The following is a 26,015-nucleotide window of genomic DNA, read 5'->3' as shown; positions in this document are numbered from 1 at the left end:
TTTTGTGCACACATGTCCTATTTGTTTGAGTGTGTAATAGTGAGGAAAAAGAATGATAGGTAAGAACTGGCCAGGGCCAAGGACGAAGGGTTGATTTATATTGTAACAGATAAGAGAGTGTGAGGGAATAGCCATAAAATCCCCATTTTATACATTTTATGGGTCAAGAATTCAGACAGAATCTGGCTGAACGGTAGCGAGGTGGATGCTGGGCTAAAGTGGAAAGTCTGACCTCACGAATGTCAGGTGCTGGTTCCCTAGCTCCTCTCTTTGTTGTGCTGGGTCCCACACTTGGTGCTTCTCAGCAGGGACTGAGGCCAGGTCAGGAGGATGCTGCATATTTAGTGTTGGGCACCAGAGGCTAGCCCAGAGCTGAGGGCTGAAGTGTGACCAGCCTCCCACCATGAACAGAATCCACACTGCTAATCTCCCCCAAGTGCTAACAGTAGCTAGCGTTTACTGAGTACTGCTGACCACCATGCCTAGGTCCAGGAGCTCTATATCAGTGAGACCTCATTGTAACCCTCAGTTTGGGGTGAGCTGTCACTGCACCCCACTGCACAGAAGACACTAAGCAGGGACTTACAGGTCACAGGAGGCAGCTGAGCCAGGATCATGTCCCAAGTCTCATGGTAGCTTGTGTCTCTATGGCTCCCGATCCTCAGTACTCCATAGTCACACAGGGAAAGGTGACTGCAGGCCTGCACTGGCACCCTCCCCTGACCTCTCCCACACTGATCAGTCACAGGTGTCTTTCTCCTTTCAGCTTGAGGAGCTTTGGGAACAGCAGCGCGAAGTGCGTCTGGCTTCGAGTCCTCTGAAGGTAACATGCTGCCAAGTCACCATTTCGTATTTCACGAGAATACGAAATCTGCCAGGCACAGATGTCACCCAGGTCCCCGCATGAACAATGTCTCACGTATCTTTTTCACCTGGCTTTCTCACGTGTGTGAGATCATCCTGTATGGTGTGTGTCCTGACGCTACATGCTGTGCCCCACTTTGTCCTTGGAGCTGGGCTGGGAGGTGGCCCTTTGGTGCTAACGGTCCTCTCCTCTCCTCATCCTTTCCTCTGTCTTTTTCTTCTCTCTTTCTCCTTTTCCTCTTTCTCTTCTCTCTCCATCTCTTTCTGCTTCTCCCACTTTCCCATACTGCGTTCACTCCAGTGCATGCTTCCTTAGGAAGCACCCCCATCCTTTTATATGTATATTTGGGGCACACTGAGAAGTGACCCTTGTTGCACACCCTCTTTGCAAGCAGGGGAAACACTTAATCTGGGCCTGCACTTGGGAAGATGCAGGCCACCCATTGTCCTGGTTCTTGTGTGGATGGCCAAGGAACCAGGATTAAGCATCAGCTGAACACCGTGACATCCAGAACCCTTGTTTTCTGCCTTCTCTTGGGGGCTCAGTTTCCTCAGCTTTTCTACCAGAAATATGAACCATTTCATCTCCCATAGTTCCTCATCTGTCTGAGCCTCACCTTGTGTTAGTTAGTGGTTCTCAGCCTTCCTAATGCTACCACCCTTTAATACAGCTCCTCATGTTGTGGTGACCCCTAACCATAAGCTTACTTCTGTTGCTACTTCCTAACTGTAATTTTGCTATTGATGTAAATTGCAATGCAAGCATCTGTGTTTTCTGATGATCTTAAGTGATCCCTGTGAAAGGGTTGTGACCCACAGGTTGAGAAACATAGGTAATGGTAAAATGGAAACTTTAGGAATTCCCACCGAGACTCTAGGATGCCATCTGGGACACCATAGACAGAACATTACAAGGAACCCCATAAAGTCAGGACCATGAGAATGCCCTCCCACTAAGTTCATGTTTGACAAATCCTTCTCATCTAAAGGAGGAATCCAGAGCTTTTTGCGTTAGCAAGGTGAAGCCAAGTGAAAAGGCAGGAAGGGCTCTGCAGGGTGGTTCCTGGTTCCCCTCACAGTGTGTCACAAGGATTGCTAGGCTGAGGTGTGGAGAGGAGCTTAGTTGCAGCTCTGAGCCACCACAGAGTCTGGGTCTGTATTCTCGCCTACCTACTACGTGAGCCTGGAACCCATTAGGAGGGTAGCATGTAGCCCTGAGGTTCTGGTTATGGGGTGAGTGAATCATGCTGGAAATGGGGCACTGCATTGCCCCCAGCTCAGCCTACACCATGAGCTCCACTTTCCAGGCCAAGATGGCTTCCCTGGTCCGCAAGTGCCAAGAGAGGAACCGCCTGATTGAGCACCTACTACAGGAGCTGCCAAGACACGAGCCCAAGAACCACCTGCTCTCCGAGCTGGCGCAGAACATGCTTGAGGATGTGGCACTGGCTGAGTACAGTGCCACCTTCCTGACCCCAGAAGCATCAGAAGTAAGTTGCCACAGACAACCCCATCCCTGCTTCTAGGGACCCTTGGGTGAACCCAGTCCAGGTCACCTGTTTCCTTGTGTTGTCTTGGTTACCAATGGATTCCCTCATACTGGTTCCTTCTCTAGGTGGCACCTATATTCTGGGGGCTGTGATGAGTGCTGGGGATCCTTTGTCTCTGAAGCACTTAGGACCTCGTGCAGGGGAACAGACACCATCATGCCGTGTCCCCAGACATTCTTGTCACCCATACTTCATGAGCTCTGTACCCATAGCCCCTTCTGCTAGCATGTTTGGTCCACTGATGGCCTCCTGTCCAACCTTCAAGGTTCCAAGTGCCTATCCACAGCAACTGATCTAAATCCCAATGACCACAATTTCCCTCATCCCCTTCTGTCCCAGCAGTACCTGGCATGCATAGTAGAGCATTCCCAGGAGATTCTTATCATGTTGTGGAGGGCGTTTGTTGATACCTCTCTGTGAGGCCAGAGCCTCTCCCTCGATGTCTGTCTCCTCATTGCCTGACACAGAATCTGCCCAGGGAAGCAGAAGATCACGAACAAATTGTGCTCATATGTTGGTCAATTACCATCTGCTGTCAGAAGGCCATGTAGGAGCTGGAAGAAAAATGGGGATGAGGGGTGAGGGATGAGGGATGGGGATGAGGGATGGGGATGAGGGATGAGGGGTGAGGGATGAGGGATGAGGGATGGGGATGAGGGATGGGGATGAGGGATGGGGATGAGGGATGAGGGGTGAGGGATGGGGATGAGGGATGGGGATGAGGGATGGGGATGAGGGATGGGGATGAGGGATGAGGGGTGAGGGATGGGGGCGGGGGAGGTGGATGTTAGTGTTCCAGTTTGGATGCTTCTATCTGTAAGGAGATTCTCTGAGCCTGAGATGCTTCCCCTTAGCCTGGGGCATAGATCTTGGGGAGGTTATACAGCAGACACAGCTGTCCCCAATTGTCAGCCTCTCTGTACTGTCTATTCAGTGTCACAGCTCTGAGTCTGCTCCTGGCTCGGCTCAGAACTACCACCAGCTTTGAAGGTGTCCTAGTTTGGTTTCCGTTGCTGTGATAAATGCTATGGGCAAAAGCAACTTGGGGAAGAAAGGGGATTCTTTAGTTCACTAATCACAGAGCATCGGGGAAATCAAGGCAGGAACTTGGGGTTGCAGCCTGGAAGTGAGAACTGAAGTTGAGACCATGCTGATTTCTGCGTTGCTCTCTGGCTCTTACGCAGCTTGCTTTCTCAGACAGCTCAGGGTCTGCCCAGCGATGGCACTGCCCACAGTGGGCTGAACCCTCCCACACCCACAATCCAGACAGTTCCCCACAGACATGGCCACAGGCTAGTCTGATGGAGGGAACTCCTCAGCTGAGATTCCTTATTTGCAGGTGTGTGTAGGTTTGTGTCAAGTTGACAAAACCAATGAGCACAGAAGGTGACTCTGAGTCTAGTCTGACTGGATATTCAGAGTCCAACCCTGTGCTGTGTGGCCTGGAGACTGCAGTAGCCTACGGTGCCATTTCCTGGCTAGGAGTATTGGCAGTGTTCCTGCCACCCTGAGCCATGGATCTGGGGACCCAAGTGGGCCAAAACACACAGTGAACCAACCAAAGGGGTAGAAGGGCAATTGTTCCTTGCAGGGCTCAGAGCAGGCTGAGGTACAGTACGGCCCTGAGCTGGCTGACTTTTGTGTACCTGTACAATGTGAACAGCACAGTCTGCTCAGTGGAAATGCTGTGAAGCCAGGGCAGGATAACCTGTATCCTATAGGCAAGAGGCTGAGACCAAGGGGTCCAGGGTCACACAGCCACTCTGCCACCCTCTCATCCTTTCATCTATGAGGGGATACTTACATGTTCTGCCGACTGCATGCAGGCAATGTTCCAAGTGCTTGCTGCAAACTAGCAGTGTCCGTTATCCCACATGAATGGCACAATTCTCCTCCATTCAGATGACAAAACATGAGGCTCCGAGAGGGCCTTCACCTGTCCAAAGACCAACATCTCTGTGGAGCCTTCTAATTCCGTTCCTTTTATGCTGAGTGACTTTGCCTGAGTGGTGGGAGGGGAACTAATGGTGGGAGTCTGCACACAGCCGCTAGCAATGACCACTGCAGGGGTGGATAGGTAGGGCCTGCCTGAGAGCAGGCACAGGGGAGGTGTGGCTGGACTGGAGTTCATGGTGTTTGCACTGGCTTCAGTACCTTCTAGGACTGGGGTGGGGGGTGGAATATTGGTTCAGGATCAGAGAGACAAGTCTCCTAAGTGTGTGACTAGGATCTGAGAAGTTGGCTATGTACTGTGCAGCCCTCTGTTCTCCCAAAAGTGTGTTCTGAGCCATGAGGACCCTGGTGGCCAAGTCATTGCTGGAGAGGGACGCCGAGCTCCTCAGTGCTGACTGTGGCAGCTCTTCCTGCTAGCAGTTGGACTGGAGGCTGGTCCAGAGCACTTGGTTTTATGGACAGTAGCTTTGCTCCAGGAGCACAGATGGGAATCCTGATGGAGGCCTTTGGGCTTTGGCTGACAGCCGAGGGGCTGCCTGGTGTCTGAGGAGTTGCTGATGGGCTTGGGGTAGGCTTGCCTGGCATCAGGCTGGCAAGTAGGGAGATGGTGTGCTTTTGACAGAAGCCTCTGGAAACATCCCTGGAGAATCCAAAAACTGAGGTGCCCAACAGCCCTTCCGTGGAAGCAGAGACTATGACAACGGGGCATACATGGTGCTCCCACCCAGATGGGACATGGTGCTCCCATCTAGACAGGTCATCTGTGTTTGGTATCTGGTATCACTCCTCAGATGAATCAGTTCCGTCTTCCCACATCCCCTTCCTGGGGGGAAAGGGGGTTATACTGGGTGGTTTACAGTCAACTTGACACAAGCTGGAGTTATCACAGAGAGAGGAGCATCCCTTGAGGAAATGCCCCCATGAGATCCAGCTGTAAGGCATTTTCCCAACTAGAGATTAAGGGTAGGAGGGCCCATTGTGGGTGGTGGCTAGTCCTGTGCTGCTAGTCCTGGGTTCTATAAAAAAGCAAGCTGAGCAAGCCAGGGGAAGCAATCCAGTAAGCAGCACTCCTCCATGGCCTCTGCATAAGCTCCTACCTTCAAGTTCCAGCCCTGTGTGAGTTCCAGCACCTGCACTGCTGGCACACTGCCATCACCTCATCCCTTGGGTGCAGCTTCCCCAGACTGCTATACATGTGTTGTCTCCCAATGGGACCCCTTTCTCCAGCTCAGGTGTCTTGGGGTGGTGATGGTGGGAACACACAGGCATCCTAGAAGAGAGGAGAAGGCTTGCTGAAGGGAAGCAAGCAGGGATGCCTTTATTCTCTTTGTTCACAACTGTGGGGGTCGTGTTACCAGCTTCTTGAATTCCTGCTTTGATTTCCCAAACTGATGGACTATAATTAGGGATTGTCAACTGAAATACCCCCCCCTTGCCCCATCCCATGGCTTTTTCTCAAGGTTTCTGTCACAGCAACCACAATGAAATTAGGACAGGGGAGTCTACCCACACCTAAGCACAGCAGGAGAGCAGGCATCATCACGCCCGGAGCACAAGGCTCCTGAAAGATGGGGTGGAGTGGGTTGTGACCAGAGGACAGCTAGCCTTTGGTTACTGGTCACCGCCTCTGTCAGTCCATTCCAGAGTCTCCATCACAGCATCCAGTTGTCACATAGATCTTGGTCAGGGCAAGTAGCAGGCAGATGGCTGAACTGTGTTAGGAGTCTGGAAAGATGATACAGGGCCACTGGCTCACTTGAATTAGGTCTTGGGGTTCACACAGAGGTTTGCCAGTGATGGAAAGAGAGCAGAGCTTCCAGGCATGGTGATGGGCTGTGCTGGTGCTGCATCAGCATGAGGATGGGGGAGAAAGGACCCAGACCCACAGAATACCCCAAAGGATTCAGGATCAAGACTCCAACATGCCTTGAAGGTCTAGTAGATGACTTCTTCTCCACCAACAGGGGCTGCTGGGTGGAGTGTGAATTCCTGAGGCTGTCGTGTTGCCTACAGATGTGACTGGTCATTGCAGTAGGGCATGGGGTAGACGCGGATCAAGGTCTCCTCATTACCTAGGTGATGAATCAGTGGCCCCCGGCTGCACTAGATGCCCCAACTTCCTTAAAATTTTCTCTTAATGCATTTCTGAGAAGTCACGTGTTGCTGCCTCTGTATGGAGGTTGAATCTGTGGGAAGGAAATTTCGTTATCCCTGGTGTGTGGTACCTTTGAGCAGACCTGGCCTGGGTCCCCTGGACAGTGACTGAGGAGGGAATGTATCACACTCACCTTCCCCAGCAGGCCAAGCTCGGCTGCACAGGGTGGTCTTCCGGGGACCTTCCCGCCCTGCTCTCTGTAGTAAATCCACTGAGCTGTCCTTTCTTCCAGACATCCTGCCACCTGGATGTGAGCTCCAAGGAGACTTCAGCCAGAGGAGGAGGTCAGTATGCCTGCCAGAAACATTTCTGCATGATCAGCAAAATCCAGGGCCGGGTGGGATGGGTGCAAACTGCCCAATGCCGAGCTTGTACCATGAAGGGGACTTCCTGTTTCTCCCTCTCCTTCTGCTGCTCAGTCCTGTCTTACCACCTCAGAACATCAGAACATACTGGAAAAAATAATAAAAAAAATACAAGAAGAGTCTCAAATTCCTCAGCTCTTCTCTCCATTATGAACTATTATATCCATTCCCCGACCCCGGACATTCCTCTCATATAAGTAATTCCCATATGATCTTAGGAATAAGCTCAGGGGACAGATGTGTTCACCCCGTGCCTCCAGCATTGTGACTTAACCCATGTCCTCTGTGGAATGTAAAATGGTCGCTAAGACTGTGGCTGAGAATGCCGTGCTGTAGGGCAGTGTGATGCTACTAAATTCGAAGACGGTAGGGCATGGAGTGCTCGATTCTCTGAGCTGCATCATGCACGCGTATCCATGTGTGGTCAGCGAAGCAGGTTCAGAGATGAACTGAATATTTACTGTGGTTACTCAGGCAGAAGCACACGCGTGATTTTTGTCGTTGTTCTGTTATCTTTATTGTAATAGGGCAATTTAGGTGCCGGGGGACCAGACAGTCTCCTCTCTGAGGGCCTTAAAAAGTGCTACTTACTAGCAGTAAGGGGCGGGGCTACAGGCGTGGGGCTGACTCTGGGCTTGCTCACAGAAGGACTGAGCACTCTCCAGACATGTTTCTCCATGGCTCCTACAGTAGATTCTGTTCTTGCCAGCCCCGTGATGGCGGAGGATCTAATCAGCCTATCTGACTGTTTTCCAAATGATGATACTATGATCGTCCTGTAGAGGGCCTGACACATAGCAGGGTATCCATACATTCTCAATGACAGGTTCTTGTGTGGATGGGGGTGCCCTCTGTACCTTCACGGTTGCCTCTCCAGCCTGAACTAGTACCTGATTCTACAACTGGAGAACTGTGGACTCTAGCTGGTCCCACTCTGCGGGTTTTCTAGTAGTCTGATCTCCCTGGCTTCAGCCTTCTCACTTGTGAAGGAAACGCTTATGATTAATGGGATTGTTTGTGCTGTTTCTGGAGGCTGCCTGGTATTCTCTGCAGCGAATGCATACAAGATGTGGGGACCAGCAGAGGTAACATAGGGAGTAGCCCCACCCTGGAGGGCCTGGTAGTTAGCAGGGGATTAGGGAGACAGGCAGTGGTCTGGGGTGCAGCAAGACCATGGTGGCGCCATTATTAAGTGTGGTACTCAGAGAATGCAAAGGCACCAAGAGAACCTCTGTCACAGGGATGGCAATCTGGGAGTGTTTGTGGATAGCAAGACAGAAGAACCGATATGATAAAGTTTAGGACCTGTCAATTTTAAAGATGGATGCCTGGCCTGAGGCCTGACTGAGGATTCTCTTTTCCAGTTCAGGAGTATCTGTTTGATTCTGAAGCAGACAGTGTCCTTCAAAACCTGTGGGGTGTGGAGTCCTGGTGCCTTCCAGGGGCTGAGTGGGCATTGCAGACTTCACCAGGTTCTCCAAAGGTAAGCGCATGCCTTTACCTCACTTCTGAAATATGGTTTTGACTGAAAGAGGAGTATACTCTCAGATGTGCACACTTACGTACACACACACATGCACACACACACACACACAGAGAGAGAGAGAGAGAGAGAGAGAGAGAGAGAGAGAGAGAGAGAGGTGCACACACACACAGATGCACACATGAGAGCACCAATAAAGCCCACCAGGTTAAGAACTAAAATGTAACCCAGTGTCTAATATCTGCATTTCAGTCTTTGTTTCTGGTGTAGCCTCATGGTGTGTGTATTGTTTCTTGAGGGCTGGCCCTCATGCATGGAGACCCGAATCCTGGGCTGAGGCTCTGCTGGTGATCCCTACCCCAAGGACTTCCCTTGCTCTGTCGGGCTGACATGGCTGACCAGTACCTTCTCACTGAGGGCTGACTCAAAGATGACACAGCCAAAGCAACTCTGCTTGACATCTGGTTCACACCTCTGGGCCCAAACCTACAGGGTCCTCCAAGTCCTTTCCCATGGTTCCTGGTGTCCCACAGGCTACGGGATTCCTGTCCAGTTTCCCCACCCTCACAGTCACCTGGACCTCCCACAGACTGCAAGTGAGGGGAAGGACTCTGACCTCCCATCAGACTTCACAGGAACCCCCACACCCTGCTGTCAGGGTCAGTCCCACAAAGCCTCTCAGCCGTGGTCCTTCACAGATCATAGCTGACAAATATATTGTCCGTATATTTTATCTAGACTTGCCTAGTAGTTTCTGCTATGAAGTACCTGAATAAGTTATCACCAGACACATGGACACTGGCTCCAGACAAACTATTGAACTTATTCAGTCTGGGGCCTGGCTGCTCTGAGTTCAACCCCCAGCAATGTCCTTGTTAAGTCAGTGTGATGCTGGGCAAAGCCCTTCATCTGTTTGTGTATTAGACTCTTTCTGTATAAAATGGGAGTGGCCCTGTCCGATGCTGTCATGAGAATGAAAGCCAATGTGGCCATGGCACCCTGGTCTCTCCCAGCAATGAAAGAACGGAAAATGGCTCTCCTTCCCTGCCTCTTAGCACAAGACTTGATCTTTCCCATCTTGACTCTTGTGACTTTTCATCGGCCTCCATATTTATTTATGTTTTCATCTTAAGCATGGAGATGATATATTTGCATGTCAGGGTTGTGGATTGATTTGATGACCCACCACACCTATGAAACATTTGCTTCCAGTGCAGGAGAGGTGCTCATAAGTGCTGGCTGTGCTCAGCGGGGGCTTCCTCAGCTTTCTGACCGCTGATGACACCGTTACCTGTGCAAGTTCTGTGTCTAGAAATAAGAACATTTTCCCATTTTCACCCTCTCCTGGGAAAACTACCTCGACTCACCTTGTTCTGTCCTGTCACATCACCCTCTGCAACCTGGAGGCATCACGACAACAGTGGAGCAGGGTGAGCAATTGCAAGCCGTGTGGGTGTTCACAGGGGTAAGCACGGCTGGAGCACAGAGAGGAAAGCAGACAGAGACTGTGAAAGGAGGAGGAGCCCCACACTGAGTAGCCATGCCCACAGGGACCTCATAGCATCGCGCCTGCTTTGCCTATGAAGAAAGGAGGTCAAGGAGGCAGATGGCTCAGGCTCACCCAGCAGCACTGAGGCTGAGGGCACTGACAGTGCAGCCCTGTGGCTGCTCCCTAACCCTGTCCCTGGTGAATGGAGGGATGGCTCTAGTCTTCTGGTCAGGCTGGAAGGCAGACACATGGTCACATCTGAGGGAGGCTGGAGAGTCGGGTGAGCTTCCTGCTGCTGTCCTTCCTGTGAGTTCTGGAAGGGAGCATGTTCTCAGAGGTGAGAGGCTGATGTAGAGCATCTTATACCCAGGAGTGGCTGATGACGGGCTTGTAGACAGGGTAAGGGATGAAGTCACATGACCCAAGTAATGTGGAACGAGCAGCTTCATAGCCACATACATTAACATAAGACGTCTGGGGTCTTCAAAACTATAGAGAGGATCCAGGACAGTGGATGTGATGCACATTTGGGGGATGGAGGGGATCATGGGAGCAGTGACATGAGATTACCACGCAGGAGACACAGCCTTTCGGTGTGAAGAACGTGTTCTCCTGTCATTGAGAACAAAAGCCTTTGCTTGCACTCTGCCGCCAGCCCATGCCTGTTGGTCAGCACTTGCTGGGTGGCAGGGTATGACAACCCAACTGATCCCCATCTCCATTTCCTTGGCTGGGACTCGGTGATGATGGCCTCTTAGAACTGTCATAGGAGGAAGTGCTGGGTAAGCATTAGTTGTCATTGTTATGTCTTCCTTGGATTAGAGGTGTGATTGCAGAACCATAATCAGGGGACATAGAGAACTGCCTCTCCTTTCTCTTCTCCAGCTGTCCTGTCTTCAGGCTTTCCACCAAGCACTCAGACAGAGTGTCTGCAGCAATTCCCAAGCCAATAAATCACTTCAGCGGGCGTGAAGTCGACAGGGCCACTCACTCTCTGGGGCCACTTCACAGCCTCCATAAATATTTGAAGCACAGCCTCCGGAGAGCACTTTAAGAAATCGGACTTGCTCTCAGCCCTCGCTGAGTGGCGAGCGCTTTTGTCTTTGTCTTAAGGTTGAGGTTGTAGTTTAAGCAGGGAAGGTGCTGGTGGGCCTTGCAGACCAGTTTTGGTAGGTGCAAAGACGGCGATAGAAGGGCTTTTCTGTGTGCAAATCTAGGACGGACTAGGTCTCTGTGACAGCTGCACAATCACCCTGCACAGGGTGAAACACGGCAGGCCACCCTGAGGTCCTTGGACCTCATGTTCCAGGCTCTTCCATAGGGGTCTTTTCCCCTCTTGAAGGGAAGGCCCTTTGACCTACTCTGCTCTCTCCTGGACGGGAGGACAGGGACAATGACAAGAAACGGAGGCACATCAGTACATAGCCAGAGACCCCATGGGCTTGGTCTTAATGTGGTTTGGGTTTCAGTTTGAGAAAGCACAGAGAATTTTTATTTGGCCTTTCATTCTCTCCCCGTTATCCGTCTTTCATGAGACCAACCACAACTATGGACCTAGGAGCCAGAGGGTTTGGTTTCCAGGAGAAATGGGAGCTGTAGACACTTGTCAAGGGACAAGGAACCAAGTACAGGTTATAGCCTAGAGAGGCTGCCACGTGAGCCCACATCTCACTCAGTCATCTGGCTGTCATGGTTGCTAGGTGACCACTGTCTGCTGCTGTAGTGCTGGGGAAGACATATGGAAGGTAGTAGGTATTCTTCCTCTTGGCTGGGGGACCCCTGATAGGAGCTTCCCCTAGAGCTTCCCTCCAGATAGGAGAGCACTGTTGTGGGAGTATTTTACAATTGTTCTGTTTACACGTAGCTGTTAAACTGGGTGTGGTGTCGTACACCCTTGATCACAGCACTAGGAAGGCAGAGGCAGGGAGATATTTTTGAGTTCAAGGTCAGCCTGGTCTCCATAGTGACTTCCAGGTCAGCTCAGGGTCGCAAGACCTCGTCCCCAAAATAAATAAATAAATAAAGTTGGCAGTTAATGTGAGATCCCATTTGGCACGCCAGCCATTGTTTCTGATTTTGAGGTCCCCTGTGGAGCTGGGTGAGGATGTTGGCTTGGTGACCCCTCTTCTGCTCTTTGTCTTGGAACTGCATCATTAGTATCCTGAGTCGGGACATCAAGGATGTGGTGGAGAGAGGATGTGCTCAACCTGCGGGAGCAGTGCCACCTTTGGTCTCCAAAGTCATCCTTCAAGGCTAAGACAGGAGGCATCATCCTGTCACCCCAGCTCCCTCCAGCCTCAGCTCATATTCTGAGCCTTGGTGAGAGGCAACCCAGATGGGTCTCTCCAGAGTGCTCCCTGCTGCTCACCATGGTGATTTCATACTAAATACAAAGTACTTGTAAACCAGAAGCTGCAGTAAGCGTTCCCTCTTAGGGCACATTAAGGGTTTTCAAGAAGGGCTGCTTTGTGTTGCAGTGAATGTTGGCAGATGCTGGCAGACTCTGTCCTTCTCCCAGGCCTGCAGAGCTTAGCCCCTTGGAAGGTACAAGGGCGCCCAACACACCCTCTGTCAGCTATATATTGTCAAATGCAAGAATGGATCAGGCCAGGGCTTGCACCAAGGGCATTGAAGGCCAGTCAGGAGCTTGGCTTGCAGGAACTGGGGGCAGTCATTCCTCTGCCTAGTCCTCCAGAGAGACCAGCAAACAGACTAGCCCTGCAACTGCAGCAGAAAATAATTTATCAGTCAGTTGTCAGCAAGCCACGTGGAGTACTTCCCCTGGAGCCTAGCCAAAGCCAGTAAAGTAAGCGTGCCCCTCCCCCTAGCCATGAGGCAGGCCCTTGGGGATGCCTGGCTTTGCCTGTGTTGAATGCGGTTTCTTTCCCTGTGGCCTCATTCATCTTCCCGTGGATCTGGAAGGCTGGGAAGGACTAGAACTGGGTGTCCTTGGTCTCCTGCCAGCTCCTGCCCTGGGGGTTCCAGGCAGACAATGTGTAGCCTACGACCCAGTGGCATCAGCAGATGGGATGCAGGGTGGGACTGTGGAGTAGAAAGCTGCCTGTGAGGATACTGCAAGTAGACTCCTGACCAAAGTGTGCACTGTGCTACATCTCCCTGGGGGGGTGGGGGCTGCCAGAAAGGGGAGATGCCAAAGTGGGTCAGCCATAGGAGCAGACTTCCTTCCCTACCTTCCCCAGGGTGAGCTGTTCCCACACCCAGGAAAAGAATGAGATGCTATAGTCCTGTCACCCAGGTGTGGGTCACACAGTCTGCTATCACAGAGAAGCCCTGCTCAGGGGTACATCAGAAGAGGGAGGCTAGCTGTCAACCTTAAGGGGCAATCAGACTCTCTCCAAAGGTGATGATTTCTCTGGTGTTAGCTGAGCACCGTGTGGGTTCATGTACATCCAAGGAGGCTAAGGTCTGAAGTCTGTGAAGGCGAAGTGAAGGGAACACAGTAAACAGATACAGGGGATGCCATCCTAGGACCCATACCTAGCCCGGTGAAGTACAAAATGGGCAGATGTGAACCTATGGAGCTGTAATGGCATCTGCTCATGGCTGCACCTCCAGTAGGTTCTGCAATAGCTCTTCGTGCTAAGTGTGTGTGTTGGCAAAACGCCCTCCCTCATTACCTCTGGCTTTGTTACAATTACTGGTTCTTTCACGAGCATGTCAGAAGCGACTCCATTTCTTCCGGCAGCTTTCACTTAAGAAGCAAGTGTTTGCTTCTCAGTTCCAGTAATAGCTGACCTGCTTCCACCTTCTGGGATCACAGTTAGGAGAAAAGGACCGTGGAGGGTGCTGGGAAGTGGTAAGATGGCCACCGGGGACGTTTGATAAAGCGTTGGAGAGCATGGGTGGCCTTTGTTGGGCCCTGAAGGTTGGTGGTCTGACAGTAGCAGAGGTGAGGACTTGGAATGTCAGGTCCATGTAGCACTGTGTTCAGTTCCTGTTTTTCTAAGGAGGCAAGAAGCCTGGTATAAAATCACAGGAAGCATGGAGCTAGCAAACGAACCTACAAAACCCAGGTGGAGTGTGTGCCCTGAGGACAGAGCCTTGTGCTCACGCTAATCTGAGCTGGCAAGATGGAGGTTCAACCACTGCCCTTGGAAGCCTGGACTCTGGCTGGCAAAACACCTCCATGGTGATATCATCTTCCATCATTGCTGACACGGCCTGGTGGCATGCTTCGAGATGTCACCTCCAGAGTGCTGCCCTGCCCTGCAGCATTCGTAACTCAGTGTCATCCTCACACGCTTTCCCTGCCTAAACCAGGAGGCAGGTGGCTCAGGAGCGCAGCACACCTACCTCCCACCCCATGCACTGGTCTGGCTCTGCATCCTTCCAGGGCCTCAGAGCTCTGGCCTGTGGGATGGGGTGTCTTGCTTCAGCATGACTAGGAGGAGTGAGTCATCCTCCGCCCCAAGGGGCCCCCAAGCATGGAAGAGCTACAGTGTCATTGCCACGATGTGACTCACACAGTGTGGGTTTTTATAATCCAGACACATGAAGCTCTACAGAGTGTGGTGACAGAGAGGTGAGCAGGACTTGACCACACAGGAGACCCTGGCAGAAGAGGTTAGGATAAAGTACATGCGCTGCTCTGGGCTCTGTGTGGCAGTTTACAAGTGTCCCCTGGGGCAGAGTTGGTCATACTTTTAAAACCTCATGGGCCCTAAGTGCCATGTACATGCCATGGTTGCAATGTATGGTCAGTGTGCTGTGGAACATGAGCAGTGTCACACACAGACACACACAGATACATATACACATAGAAACACACACACAGACACACACACACACAGACACACAGATACACACAGACACATACAGACACATAGACACACACACAGACACACACAGATACATATACACATAGAAACACACACACAGACACACACACAGACACACACAGACACATACACACACAGATACACACAGACATACACCGACATACACACAGACACACATGAACATATACACAGATACACAGACACACAGACACATAGACACACACACACAGACACACAGATACACACAGACACATACAGACACATAGACACACACAGACACACACAGACACACACAGATACATATAGACACATAGATACACATAGGCATACACACATAGACACACACAGACACACAGATACACACAGACACATACAGACACATAGACACAGGCACAGACACACACAGATACACACAGACACATACAGACACATAGATACACACAGACATAGACACAGACACACACACACTCAGACACACACAGAGACAGACAGACAGACACACATGCACACACACGCACACATGCACACACACACACACACACACACTCGGCTCAGCAGAGAGAGGCCTCTATGGAATCCTCCAGAATCATAATGGTCAACACTACTATGGGTGCTTTTTTTGGCAGTTGGAGAGGATGCAAGGAAACGTGATTCTTGTTAGAAGAGAGGACTATATGAAGGCAGGGAACATCCGGGCTCCAGAATATCCTTCTTCCTGCCCTATGAGCTGAAGATAGGGCATGGTCTGGGATTCCAAGAGATCCGAGAGTGCTAGAGGCTGCAGGGAGGAAAATGAGGATGGCTGATGTGAACATGGCTGAAAGCTGGCTTCCTAGCCAGGCATGGCTGTGCACCTCAGTGCTTTGTGAGTGCAGGTAGGGAGATCCCTTTAAGTTTGAGGCCATGGTAGTAAGATCCTCTATCACAAGAAGGAAGGATGGGAGGAGGGAAGAAAGTTTAACCTCATTTTGGAAAACATACTAGGACAAGAAATGTCAAATATTTACAAAAGCAGACAGAAAAATGAAAGGATCCAGTGTGTTCATCATTCAGGGTCCACAAAGATCAGCTTTGTCCGTGCCCCGCCCCTTCTCTCTTTCCACACACGTTCCTGGGAGGTGGGGCTAGTTCATCATTCAGTTCACAAACATTTCAAACAGTTCCACCATCACACCTCCAGTAAGTGATAACTCTTTCATTTCATCAAACACCCAATCGGTTCAGTTTTCTATTTTACAAATTACACTGGTAATTTTTTTCCTGGTTTATTTGAAACTAAGGTCTTATTGTGACTGGTTGACATGCCTTTTTTGAGGTGGATCTATGTAAGACAAAACTTACCTCATTAAATACGACTATCACCTATGCCTCTCCCCGAAACATTTCCAGCTTCCCAAACTGAAACTCCATCCCTAGAAACATGAACCATCCACCTGCCCTGGTGACCACCAGACTATGTTCTGTCTAAAGAAAACGGCGATTAGGTCCCTCATATGGGAGAGCCTATGGCATTCGTCCCTTTGTGCCCTGCTTTGTTGTATTTAGTACAGTATCGTGAAGGTGAGTGTATACAGTAGCATGTCACAATTTCCTTTTTTAAAAGACTGACTATGCTTCAGCTGCATAGACTTGCCACAGTTTGTCCCCCTCCACCCGATGGAGGGCAGCCCTCTCTGAGCCACTCTCTTCCTGGCTGAGGTGAAGGTGAGCCTCCAGGCCCCTCCTGTGTCAATGTGTTGCCTGACATCTTTGTCCACTGAGCATGCTCCCCGTGTGAGTAACAGAATCTTTAGTTATTCACATTCACAGAGCACATTTGTGATGCAATGTGGAATTCTCTCTCCCCTCCTGGAAACTAGGACTTGGACCCAGCTCATCCAAATGCAGCAGAAGACCAGGGAGATGAAGTGAGTCCAGTGAGATTTAGCCTCAGCTGCAACCTGGGTACCAGCAGCTACTTAGCCCCTTGGGGAACTTGTGTCAAACCGAGTCATGAATAGCCCTGAAGGATGATGGATGAGGAGGTCATGACCTTGTAGGACTGTGTAATTAGACGGATGGTATCAAGGAACACCGGCTAACACATGGACTCTGACTTTTCCTTGGCGTGGGGGCTGGGAGTTCTTGGAAGCCCAGGGTCTCCAGGTTGATGGGAGGGCTGTACAGAGAGCCACTCCCTCCCCTTGTAGGGTCAAGGAATGGAGCCAGAGGTCTCTATCAAAATTCACTTTAGAAACCTAGGGGCAAGCCCGGGCATGTAGCTCAATGGTTAGAGTGATTACCGAGCCTTCAGGGTGTTGTTTGTGCCCTGGACAGCTCTCTGCCCGACTCTACCTGCCCTTGGGGGTTGGGAGGGACTTGGTGCAGAGTCAAAGACACAGACTCCCCGGCAGGTGAGAAATGCTGCAGGAGGTTCATCTGAGCACTGTTGCAAGCTCCTTTAATACCCTCCATCCATGCCCCCATTGGTCCCAAGAAAGCATCTCTTTTAAACAGCAGTTCCTGATTGGCTGGCATTATTTGCACTACCAACCCTTGCTCTCACAGGCAATCCTCAATTAGGTCCTCCTGCAGGAGATGGTGCATGGCCCCCAGTGCTTACACAGAGGCAGCCTGTTACAGCAGGGGCCCTGGGTTTAACTTTCCCCTCCACCATGGAATAAACTGGGTATGGTGACTCATGTCTGTCATCCTAACACTGAGGAAGTAGAGGCAGGAGGATCAGAAAATCAGGGTCATCCTTGGCAACATAATGGGACTGAGATCACAATGGAGTATATGAGACCCTGTCCTGGGGCCAGGGGATTTGATTATGGGCTGTGCCGTAATGGCACTGGTCTTGGGAGGAACGGGCATGATATTGATAGTGCTTTAAGCGAACTAGATTTCTGAACATTGCCTGGAGACCATGTCCTCCTACGCAGTGCCTAGCCACTCCTGGCACCACAGACAGAAATAAGCACACTTTAAACAGCATGCCTTCTGCTTATCACATCGAATGTGTTTATTTGGGAAATGAAAACGTAACAAACAAAACCACCAGGAATTCCAGCACTGAGAGATTGGGAATTCACTTCCAGGCAGCGGTCCTTCCCGGCCAGTGAACTCCCACAGTGATAATGAACTAGTGATCAGTATCTTCAACATCGTGCGCTTTACCGGTGTAGCGTTTTGGAGGGCACACTGATGAAGATGGGGTCTTCTGGAGCCAGTCAAGCTACTTCATAAATGTGATAGATGCTCTTTTCCCTTCCGTGCCTCCATTTCCCCATCTGCACCTGTCATGAACATCAGTTCCCGTATAGAGGCTTAGAACAGGGTGTGGCACTCTGATGAACCATCCCTCACAGGCTCAAGTGTGGAACACTGGTCCCTGCCAAGCTGGTGACACTATCTCGGGAGAAACTGTAGGAGGCAGGGCCTGGTTGAAGGAAATAGATCACCGGGTGATGTGCTTCCTAAAGGTATCTTTTCCTGCTCTCTTCCTGTTTCTTTCTCTGTGTTTCCTGTGCACCACTGGGGGTGCTTCCTGCTGTCATATTGAGCTTCTCCTTAGGACGACAGCAGTGGAGCCAGATTGTAAGGGTCCATGATTCGCTGAAGAATGATACCTCAGACTCAGATAGTTTGCAGAAGCAAAGGGCGTCTTATTCTGAAGTCCAGCATGCTGGAGTCTAACATCTTCCAAGATAGAGGTGCCCCAGTGAGCTCACAGGGCCAGTTTAAAGCACTTTGGGGCAATTCCGGGAAAGGGTAGGGACATTCTAGAACCATTGCTGAGGCATGGGGGCTGGAAACTGTTGCCAAGGGAGTCTGGAAACTGGCGCTGACCTATTGTCCTTGCCTCAGACCGGGTGGCAGGGCCTGGAGTTGCCTGGACTTACCCAGTTTTCAGAAACAGAGTTTTAGGCCTAGTCTCCTGAACTGCCAATTTGAAGCCTGTCACGGTATCAGCCTAGTCTGTCTCAAGATGACCATGGGATTAGACCTCAGAAATTGTGAGCAGGGGCAATCTTTATTCCCTCCATCTGTTTCTCTCAGGAATTGGTCATAGCCACAAGAAGCCACATCGGTATAGGTATGCACATTCTTTTCACTAAATTATGTCTAATGTGAATATTATCTTCACTGGAGTAACACACACACATATGTGCATATATATGTGTGTGTGTTAGTATGTGCATGTGGATATGTATATGATGTATATGATATATATGCATATGATATATATGTATATATGTATGTGTATATGTATATATCCCTACTGTGTGCTTATCATCTTGCAAGATTTCACACATGTTGTCATATTCAATTTCTAAATGACACCCACGGAATCAGTTTCCCTAATACTTAAAGCAATGGAGTGCTTGGAGCAGAAGAGATACTTTCCAAGTTATGTAGCAGGTATCAGATCCAGAATTCCAGTCTTTCAATCCAATTGAACTCCCACATCCTGGCCTGCTCCTGAGTCACCCCAGTCCTAGTCTTGGCTCTGATAAAGTCAGATTGACACCCAAGGGGCCACTGTCAATGTTTCTGGTACTGATTATTGCTGCCTGCTGTAGCAGCTTAGGTGCACAGAAGGAGACCTTTGTGGTCCGTGTGACCCAGTCTCTCTCAATCAGGGATTTCTGAGAGCCATTCCTTTTACCAGGAGGCAGGATCAGTCTGAAAGCTGCTCTTTTCTGTGGGGACAGCTGTCAGGTTTGGGGTACTTCTCGGGACTGTAGCTGGGACCTACAGAGACATGGAATAAGTTTGAGGTCTCTGGGAGCCATTATATCTGAGAAACAGGAAATAGAAAGGTATCACAGTGAATCCAGAGAAGTCTGTCTGGCACCAGGTTATTCTTGTTCAATCCATTGTGACACTGAATGACTCCTTTTCCACCTCTGATGCAACATAACAGGGAGGTGCCACCTCCCTGGTGAGCTGCTGGGAGAGTCTTGGATGCATATTTAGGGTGTCCAGTGTGTATCAGCATGGGTTATGACCTTTTGGAGCAGAGATCTTACCTCCTGTGCTATAGGTATTGGCTTTACTAAATTCTAGGTGGTACAGGTGTAAGGAAATGTCACCCAATAGAAAACACTCAACAGACATGTCTGTGCCATGGCTCTGATGCAGGGGGATGGGAACAAGGCAAGGGATGTGAGGGAAAGAGAAGCCATGTAAATAATTACAAGAAACAGGAGCCAGTTCATTAGTGTTCTAGAATAGTCTGCACACAGCTGTGCATGGTGGCTAGCATTGGGGTTCCATGAGACCAAAGAAAGAGGCCAACAGTTGTAGGATTGTGGAGTGCAATTTATGATAGGACCATTGCCCAGGATTGGGGTCAGAAAAGGGTGTATATATATTGGTCAGGACAAAAGTGAGTTCAACTTAACTGGAGGGTTTCTGGTTTACCTTGACCTAACATGAGCAAGTACATTCTTGGTGCTGGGGGCCCATTTCAGATCTCCACACAGAATTCTAGTGCCTTTGTTTAGAATGTATTGGGAAGCGATGTGGACAAATACCATTGGGGTCAACTGGGCAGTCATTGGGATAGGGAAGCTATGTGGGCAAACCCTGCTGGAGTCATTTGGGGCAGTCACAGGTTATGATTTAAGATAGCTGTGCTCAGGTCCTGCTGAATGTACACAGTGGAAACTTATCTACCTGGGAGTCCTGCAAGCTTCAGCAAGCTCTCTCTTAGGGTCTCCACTTCCTCATTAGTGAACAAGGATAATAACTCTACTTAACTCACAGGGTTTGGCAAGAGTTTTATACCCAAGTAGGCACTCTTTCCCTCTCCCTCTCCCTCTCCCTCTCCCTCTCCCTCTCCCTCTCCCTCTCCCTCTCCCTCTCCCTCTCTCTCTCCCTCTCTCTCTCCCTCTCTCTCTCCCTCTCCACTCCCGTGAGTGTGTGTGTGTGTGTGTGTGTGTGTGTGTTACAGTGATAGTGATGAACATATTTTTGGAGGCCACGTCATTCCTATGGAGCCATCCATCTTGTTTTTTGAGACAAGGTCTCCCCTGGCATGGGGAGCATTGACTTATCTAGGCTGGCTGGCCACTGATCCTGTATGTCTCATCTCTTTTGCAGTAAAAATAAAAAGGCAGTGGAACTGGTTCCCGTGTACCCTGGCAGTTGCACTCTTTCGCTAGTTCTGGCTCTGGCAGGCCATCTGAACTAGTGCTAATTTACTCAGTGGTGGCTGGTCCCAGTGTGGCACCACACCATGTTAGCCTAGCTATCTTCTAGTCCCAGCGGTCTCTCTACTCCCATTGCTAGTTGCTCTGGCCAGCCCTGACCAGTCGGTAACTCTGGTCCCAGCTACGTGGTAAAATCAAGACTCAACAAACTGTAACCTAAGAATCAGATATACATTAAATGCTCAATCCACAATACATCCACACAATAAATTCACTGCTACGTAATAAAGATATAAACTGCCCATCTAGACAAGACAAAATTGACCTAGTTCACCTTGACCTGGATCATCCTGCTCCGTCATCCATCTTGATTCCCCTGATTCTCCTCCTCTCTCCTTCCTAGACCTTTCCCTGCTACCTTTCCTTCTTATCCAATGATAGGCTTCGCCTCATCCTGGACCTGCCTTGCTGTATAATGACATCATCCTACACATCTCTTTTTCCCAGGATACATTATAACCATTTATATGGCTTCTGGGGGTTCAAACTCTAGTCCTCATGTTTGTGCACCAAGCACTTCATTGACTGAGTATCTTCCCAGCCCACATTTAATCTTTATACAGACTCATCATAGAGCATGGCAGAGAGAACACACCTGATTATGTGAATCTCTACCACCACCACCACCACCAGCACCATCAACACTACTGGAAGACTGATTTGGAAAAAAGGAGGGTGTGTTATTTAAATACTGTTTGGCTATTCCTACCCAAAGCTTGATTTCTCAAAGCCCCCGCTACTCATTTATACATTCACAAAGTTTTGCTCTGTGGGGCAGTTTTCTTCTGGTCTCACTCACACTCATCAGAGGCTTCACTTGGACTGTGAAGACAGACATGGCCTTGTGGCTGGTGGCTGATGGTGGCTGGTGTTAGCTGTTGGTTGCTGTCTGTCCAATAAGGATGCTCGTCCCTCTCTTACTAGTGGCCCTCAGCCTTATGGAGGTTCCTTCAGGTTACTGTATGTGGAGGTGTAGAGGGTTTTGAGAGAGCATGGACTTAAGGTCTCCTGAGGTCAAACTTGGAACTTCCACAGTGACACTGCTTTTGTCCCTGGTGCAACAAGCAGATGACAAGCTGCTCCAAACCTGAGGAACCAGGCTACTTCTTGTCAGGAGGATCAGGGCAAGACCCATTCCAAATCACTGTTCACACAGAGGTGGGAGGGATCTTCGTGTGCATCTTCACTGGTAGCCCCCGACTCGCAGGACTTACATTTTGAGGACCCTGTTAATGGGAAGTGACATGAACTTCTAAAAACATTATCTATCCAGCTATGCCAGCAACCTAGGGAGGTGACAGCTTTGCTTTGTCACTAGGAATAGTCAGCTAAATCGTAAGAACCATGAAAACGTTGATGACAGAGTTCTGTGGCATCTGGGACCAAGAGAAAGGCACCTAGGTGCTTTTAGTAAGTACAGGATCGCGGGGACACCCGCCACAGTAAACTGAGCTCTAGTGAGGATGTACCTGTGACCATTATTGTGTGGGCGAGCAGATTCACACCAAATGGCAGGGTTGAGAGATTGTGTTGACTTTCATTTATGTGTGCACAAGTCAGGGCATTAGGGTCTCATGATACCTGAAGAGCATTGTGTGGGTTTCCAGGGAAAAGTGGGGAGTTGGGGGGAGTCTTCACTCTCAGGGGAATAATCTAGCCTTAGCCTGCCTCAGGGAGCCTACTGTCAAATGTCACAAAGCAATGGGACCAAGTGACCATGGCATGTAACCTCTAAAGACTTTCCTCTTTTAAGCTGAATATCTAAGGTATTTTCTTTTACCAGTTGGAGGTAACTACCAACAGGTGCACTAGTCCAGGCCAGGATCGGCTCCAGAGACAATCTGTGGCAGGCTGGAGGGAATTCCTACACCTGTCTGCTGCTCCTCTGGGTATAGTCAGTCAGTAGAAGACACTGCTGTGCAGGGAGGCAGGAAGAAGATGAATGGTAAATCCCACTAACATCAGAGCAGAGGTTTCACAGTCTCGGCTCTGAGAGGAAATGAATGGACCTTCAGGGCCAGTCAGACACAGAGGCTCAGTGGACAGCAGCAGTTTTAAGCCCAGGGTTGTCAGGCAGCTGAGGGGAAGCTTTGAGTGGCAAGCCAGTCTCATGTGGCATAGGGGATCCATTCTAGATCCAGTGTGGAGAAGCGGTTTGGTGCACAGGGGGCACGGGAGACCTTGCTACCTAGTTGGGTTGGCGGTCTGGGTGGCAACCGATTTGCGTGGCTTCTCCCATAAATCAGAGAGGCAGATGAGCGGAGGCACTGGGAAGGAGGTATGTTCCTTGATAGAGGGGCCATCTGTCTCCCTAGCAAACTTGGAAGATGGGGTGAAGCAAAGGCGGAAGGGAAGCATCATTTGTCTTCAGTGATGAGAGAGAAGAAAGCTGACAGCATGTTATGAAAGAGCCTTGACAGGTTTTTGCAGCGAATAAGAATTGGTCTTGTGTGATATTAAGCAGAATTGAAAGGGGATGGATTCAAATTAAGCTGTAAAAGCTAAAACAGTTATCTGAGACCTGGGGGTGAGTCAGCCTGACTGTCTTATTGCAGAAACCTAGGCCCTGGGAGAACAAAACATTAGCCTGATCAGGGGTCTAGTATCTTGATCTTAAAGCCGTTCTGTCTTCTTTTGTGTCTACAAAAGTCTTTGCAGGTGCACATGTCTGCACACTTGTGTGAAGATCAGAGGTCGAAGCCGGGTGTCTTCCTTAGACACTTCCCACCACAGTTTTTGACGCAGAATCTCTCAGTGAGCCTGGAGACCACTGATTTAGCTTGAGTCCTTGGCCAGGAAGCTCAGGGCTCATCCTGCTTTCACCTCCCCAGGCACTAGACCTACAGGTGCCTACGACTGCGCCCTGCTTTTTGAGATGGGTTCTGCAGGGCTAAACTCAGCTTCTTGTGTTTGCATGGCAAGCACTTTACTGATCCAGCCATCTTACCAGCCTTATTTTACCTGGTGCTGGCCCTTCCCCTATCTCCTTCCTGGCTGTCACAGAGTACCTTCCTCTTCCACAAGCCCCCACTACCATTAGATCCTACCTCACTTTGGCAGAGCATGGAGCCAACTGACCTTGGAGTGAAAGCTTTGAAGTCATGAGCTGTAGCAAACCTTCCCTTGTTCAGGCTTCTTAGCTCAGGCTGCCACTCCCATGCTCTTCTGCCTCTCTCTCCATTCTTGCCTTTCTCTCTTCTCTTCTGATCCCCGCCCCCCCCCAGCATCTCCCCACTGCAGGTGTATCCTGAGGATATTAGTATTTGAGTTTTTTTTTTCTGTTCCAAAGAAGGGGTTTCATCTATCCTAGCTGACTGCCTCAGCATACAGGGCTGTGCCAACAGCAGCCTTGAGATGTTGGTTTCATGGGGTCAGGACACAGGGGCGGGTGGTGGGTGGTGGGTGGTGGGTGGTGGGTGGTGGGTGGTGGGTGGTGGGGTATGGATGGGGTTGGCAGGGGATGGACTGGGAAGATCCCGGTACTAAACTCTTGATGTGACCACAGGCTCAGCCTGAGATCTTCCCTGAAGGTAATGCCCACACTGTGACTCAGGCAGTGGTCAACCTACCCCATGAAAGAGCCACTTGGACCTTTGCTCACAGACAGATATCACAAGCGCTGTCGAGGCAGCCGTGACGAAGGGTGAGGGGGTGACACCCAGTCCCGAGTGTGGGCGATGGAGTCAGGTCTGAAGTCCACAAGTCAGACTTGCAGGTCCTTCTATGCATGGCTGCATTCCTGGGTGGGAGTGGGGTCTTAGTCTTTCAGCATCCTTTCCTGGTCTGTGGGTTGAAAGTAAGGCACATCCCATAGCAGGCTTCCATGCAGTGAACTTAACGTGACTTGAAAATACTGTGAGAAGCACTGGGACTCTACCTAACTACTGAACTAACCAGCGTGGCAGCGTGTGCCTTAGTGCAGGGTACCTAGATGCCCTTGTGCCCTGGAGACAACCGCAAGCTGAGTTTGTTTCTGCTGCTGGGCAGGGAAGGAGGACCGTAGCACCTGTCACTAGCATGAAGAAGATCAGCAATCAATTCAATATTCACTTTGACTGAATATTGGTTTAAAAATCCAAAAGTCCAGCCACCATGGGATCTTACCATTTGTGACAGCTAGATGGGTCTTCTTGTCTGAGAGAGTGAAATGAGACTTCCCCACCAAGCAGAGCTCTGAACAAGTATGTGTGTGTGTGCACATGTGTGTGTGTGTGCATGTGTGCGTGTGTATGTATATAATCTTCACACAGGATCAAACACCCTATCTCCCACCTCATCTTCACTTTCTAAGAGAAAGCTTGAATTGTATGTTCTACTCTGATCACCAGTGCTAGGGGCTGTTATGCGGTTCTTCTCTTTGCCCAGGACACAAATTGTGCAGAACTCAGGCAAATGCCAGACATGTGTCCTGGACTGCCAGTTGGGTGTGACCCACCCAGAGTGAGACCTACTCAGGGACCACCCTAGCTCTGACTCTGTTCCCTGGGGTTTCTTTTCAGTGAGCCTTGAACCGGCCCTGACCACTCACACATTAAGCCGCCTCTCATCTGTCTCACTGGATCAGGGCCAGACTCCTGCTCTCACCATGAGTTCTGCTAGGTGGCCAGAGCAGCTCAGTCTCTAATGTAAGAGGCTTTGCTACAAGCCTTTCCTCTCATCCCATCCAGGCAGCATGGTTGCAGAAGTGAATTTAGGCAGGGGATCCATGGAGATTAACACTAGAGCTCACAGCCATGCAGCAAACTGTGAACATGTTTGCATACGCTAATGGGGAAGGCCAGGATATGGAGCAAGCCCAGGGGTAGTTCTGTATCTACTCTTCCAGATGGGCTACAGTTCAGGAGTGTCTGCTGTGTACAGATCAAAGCTACTGCCCACACAGGAGGACCCTGGGGAGGGACTGCTTAGATGTGTGTTATTTAAAGATCTTAAAAATGCCTGGTGATGTTTTGGGATTTACAAAGCTTGTGTTGGCTTTTCTAAAAGCTTTATTGGAGGAGGCAACTGGAAAAAATGGGCTATGATGTCTTAGGAGGTGAACTGAGTTGGCACTTGTGACTGAAATGATCCACAGATGAACCTGGAAAGAAGAGGAGGCTGCTCTCTGCAGGGAGGTTGAAGCATCACCTGGGCATGGAGATAATCGGCACAGCCTGT

The 26,015-nt window shown here is 50.1% G+C and overlaps 1 protein-coding gene across 8 annotated transcripts in view; it reads left to right on the top strand.

Annotated features, from left to right (window-relative positions):
* The window catches only part of C14h4orf50 (similar to human chromosome 4 open reading frame 50), an 86,010-nt gene that overhangs the window by 35,310 nt on the left and 24,685 nt on the right, over positions 1 to 26,015 (top strand). For 7 of the 8 annotated variants that reach the window (XM_017599493.3, XM_039092822.2, XM_063273784.1 and 4 more), the window contains 4 exons: positions 767 to 823; positions 2,172 to 2,354; positions 6,755 to 6,806; positions 8,252 to 8,370. In XM_017599493.3, the coding sequence (XP_017454982.1) occupies positions 767 to 823; positions 2,172 to 2,354; positions 6,755 to 6,806; positions 8,252 to 8,370 (411 nt within the window). The remainder of the gene's footprint in view (positions 1 to 766; positions 824 to 2,171; positions 2,355 to 6,754; positions 6,807 to 8,251; positions 8,371 to 26,015) is intronic. The other variant, XR_005493365.2, reaches the window with a different exon arrangement.

This window comes from Rattus norvegicus, chromosome 14 (assembly GCF_036323735.1).
Source record: "Rattus norvegicus strain BN/NHsdMcwi chromosome 14, GRCr8, whole genome shotgun sequence".
In the NCBI taxonomy this organism is placed as follows: Eukaryota; Metazoa; Chordata; class Mammalia; order Rodentia; family Muridae; genus Rattus; species Rattus norvegicus.
The sequence above is the reverse complement of the archived record's forward strand: the minus strand, read 5'-3'. Positions and strand labels throughout refer to the sequence as shown.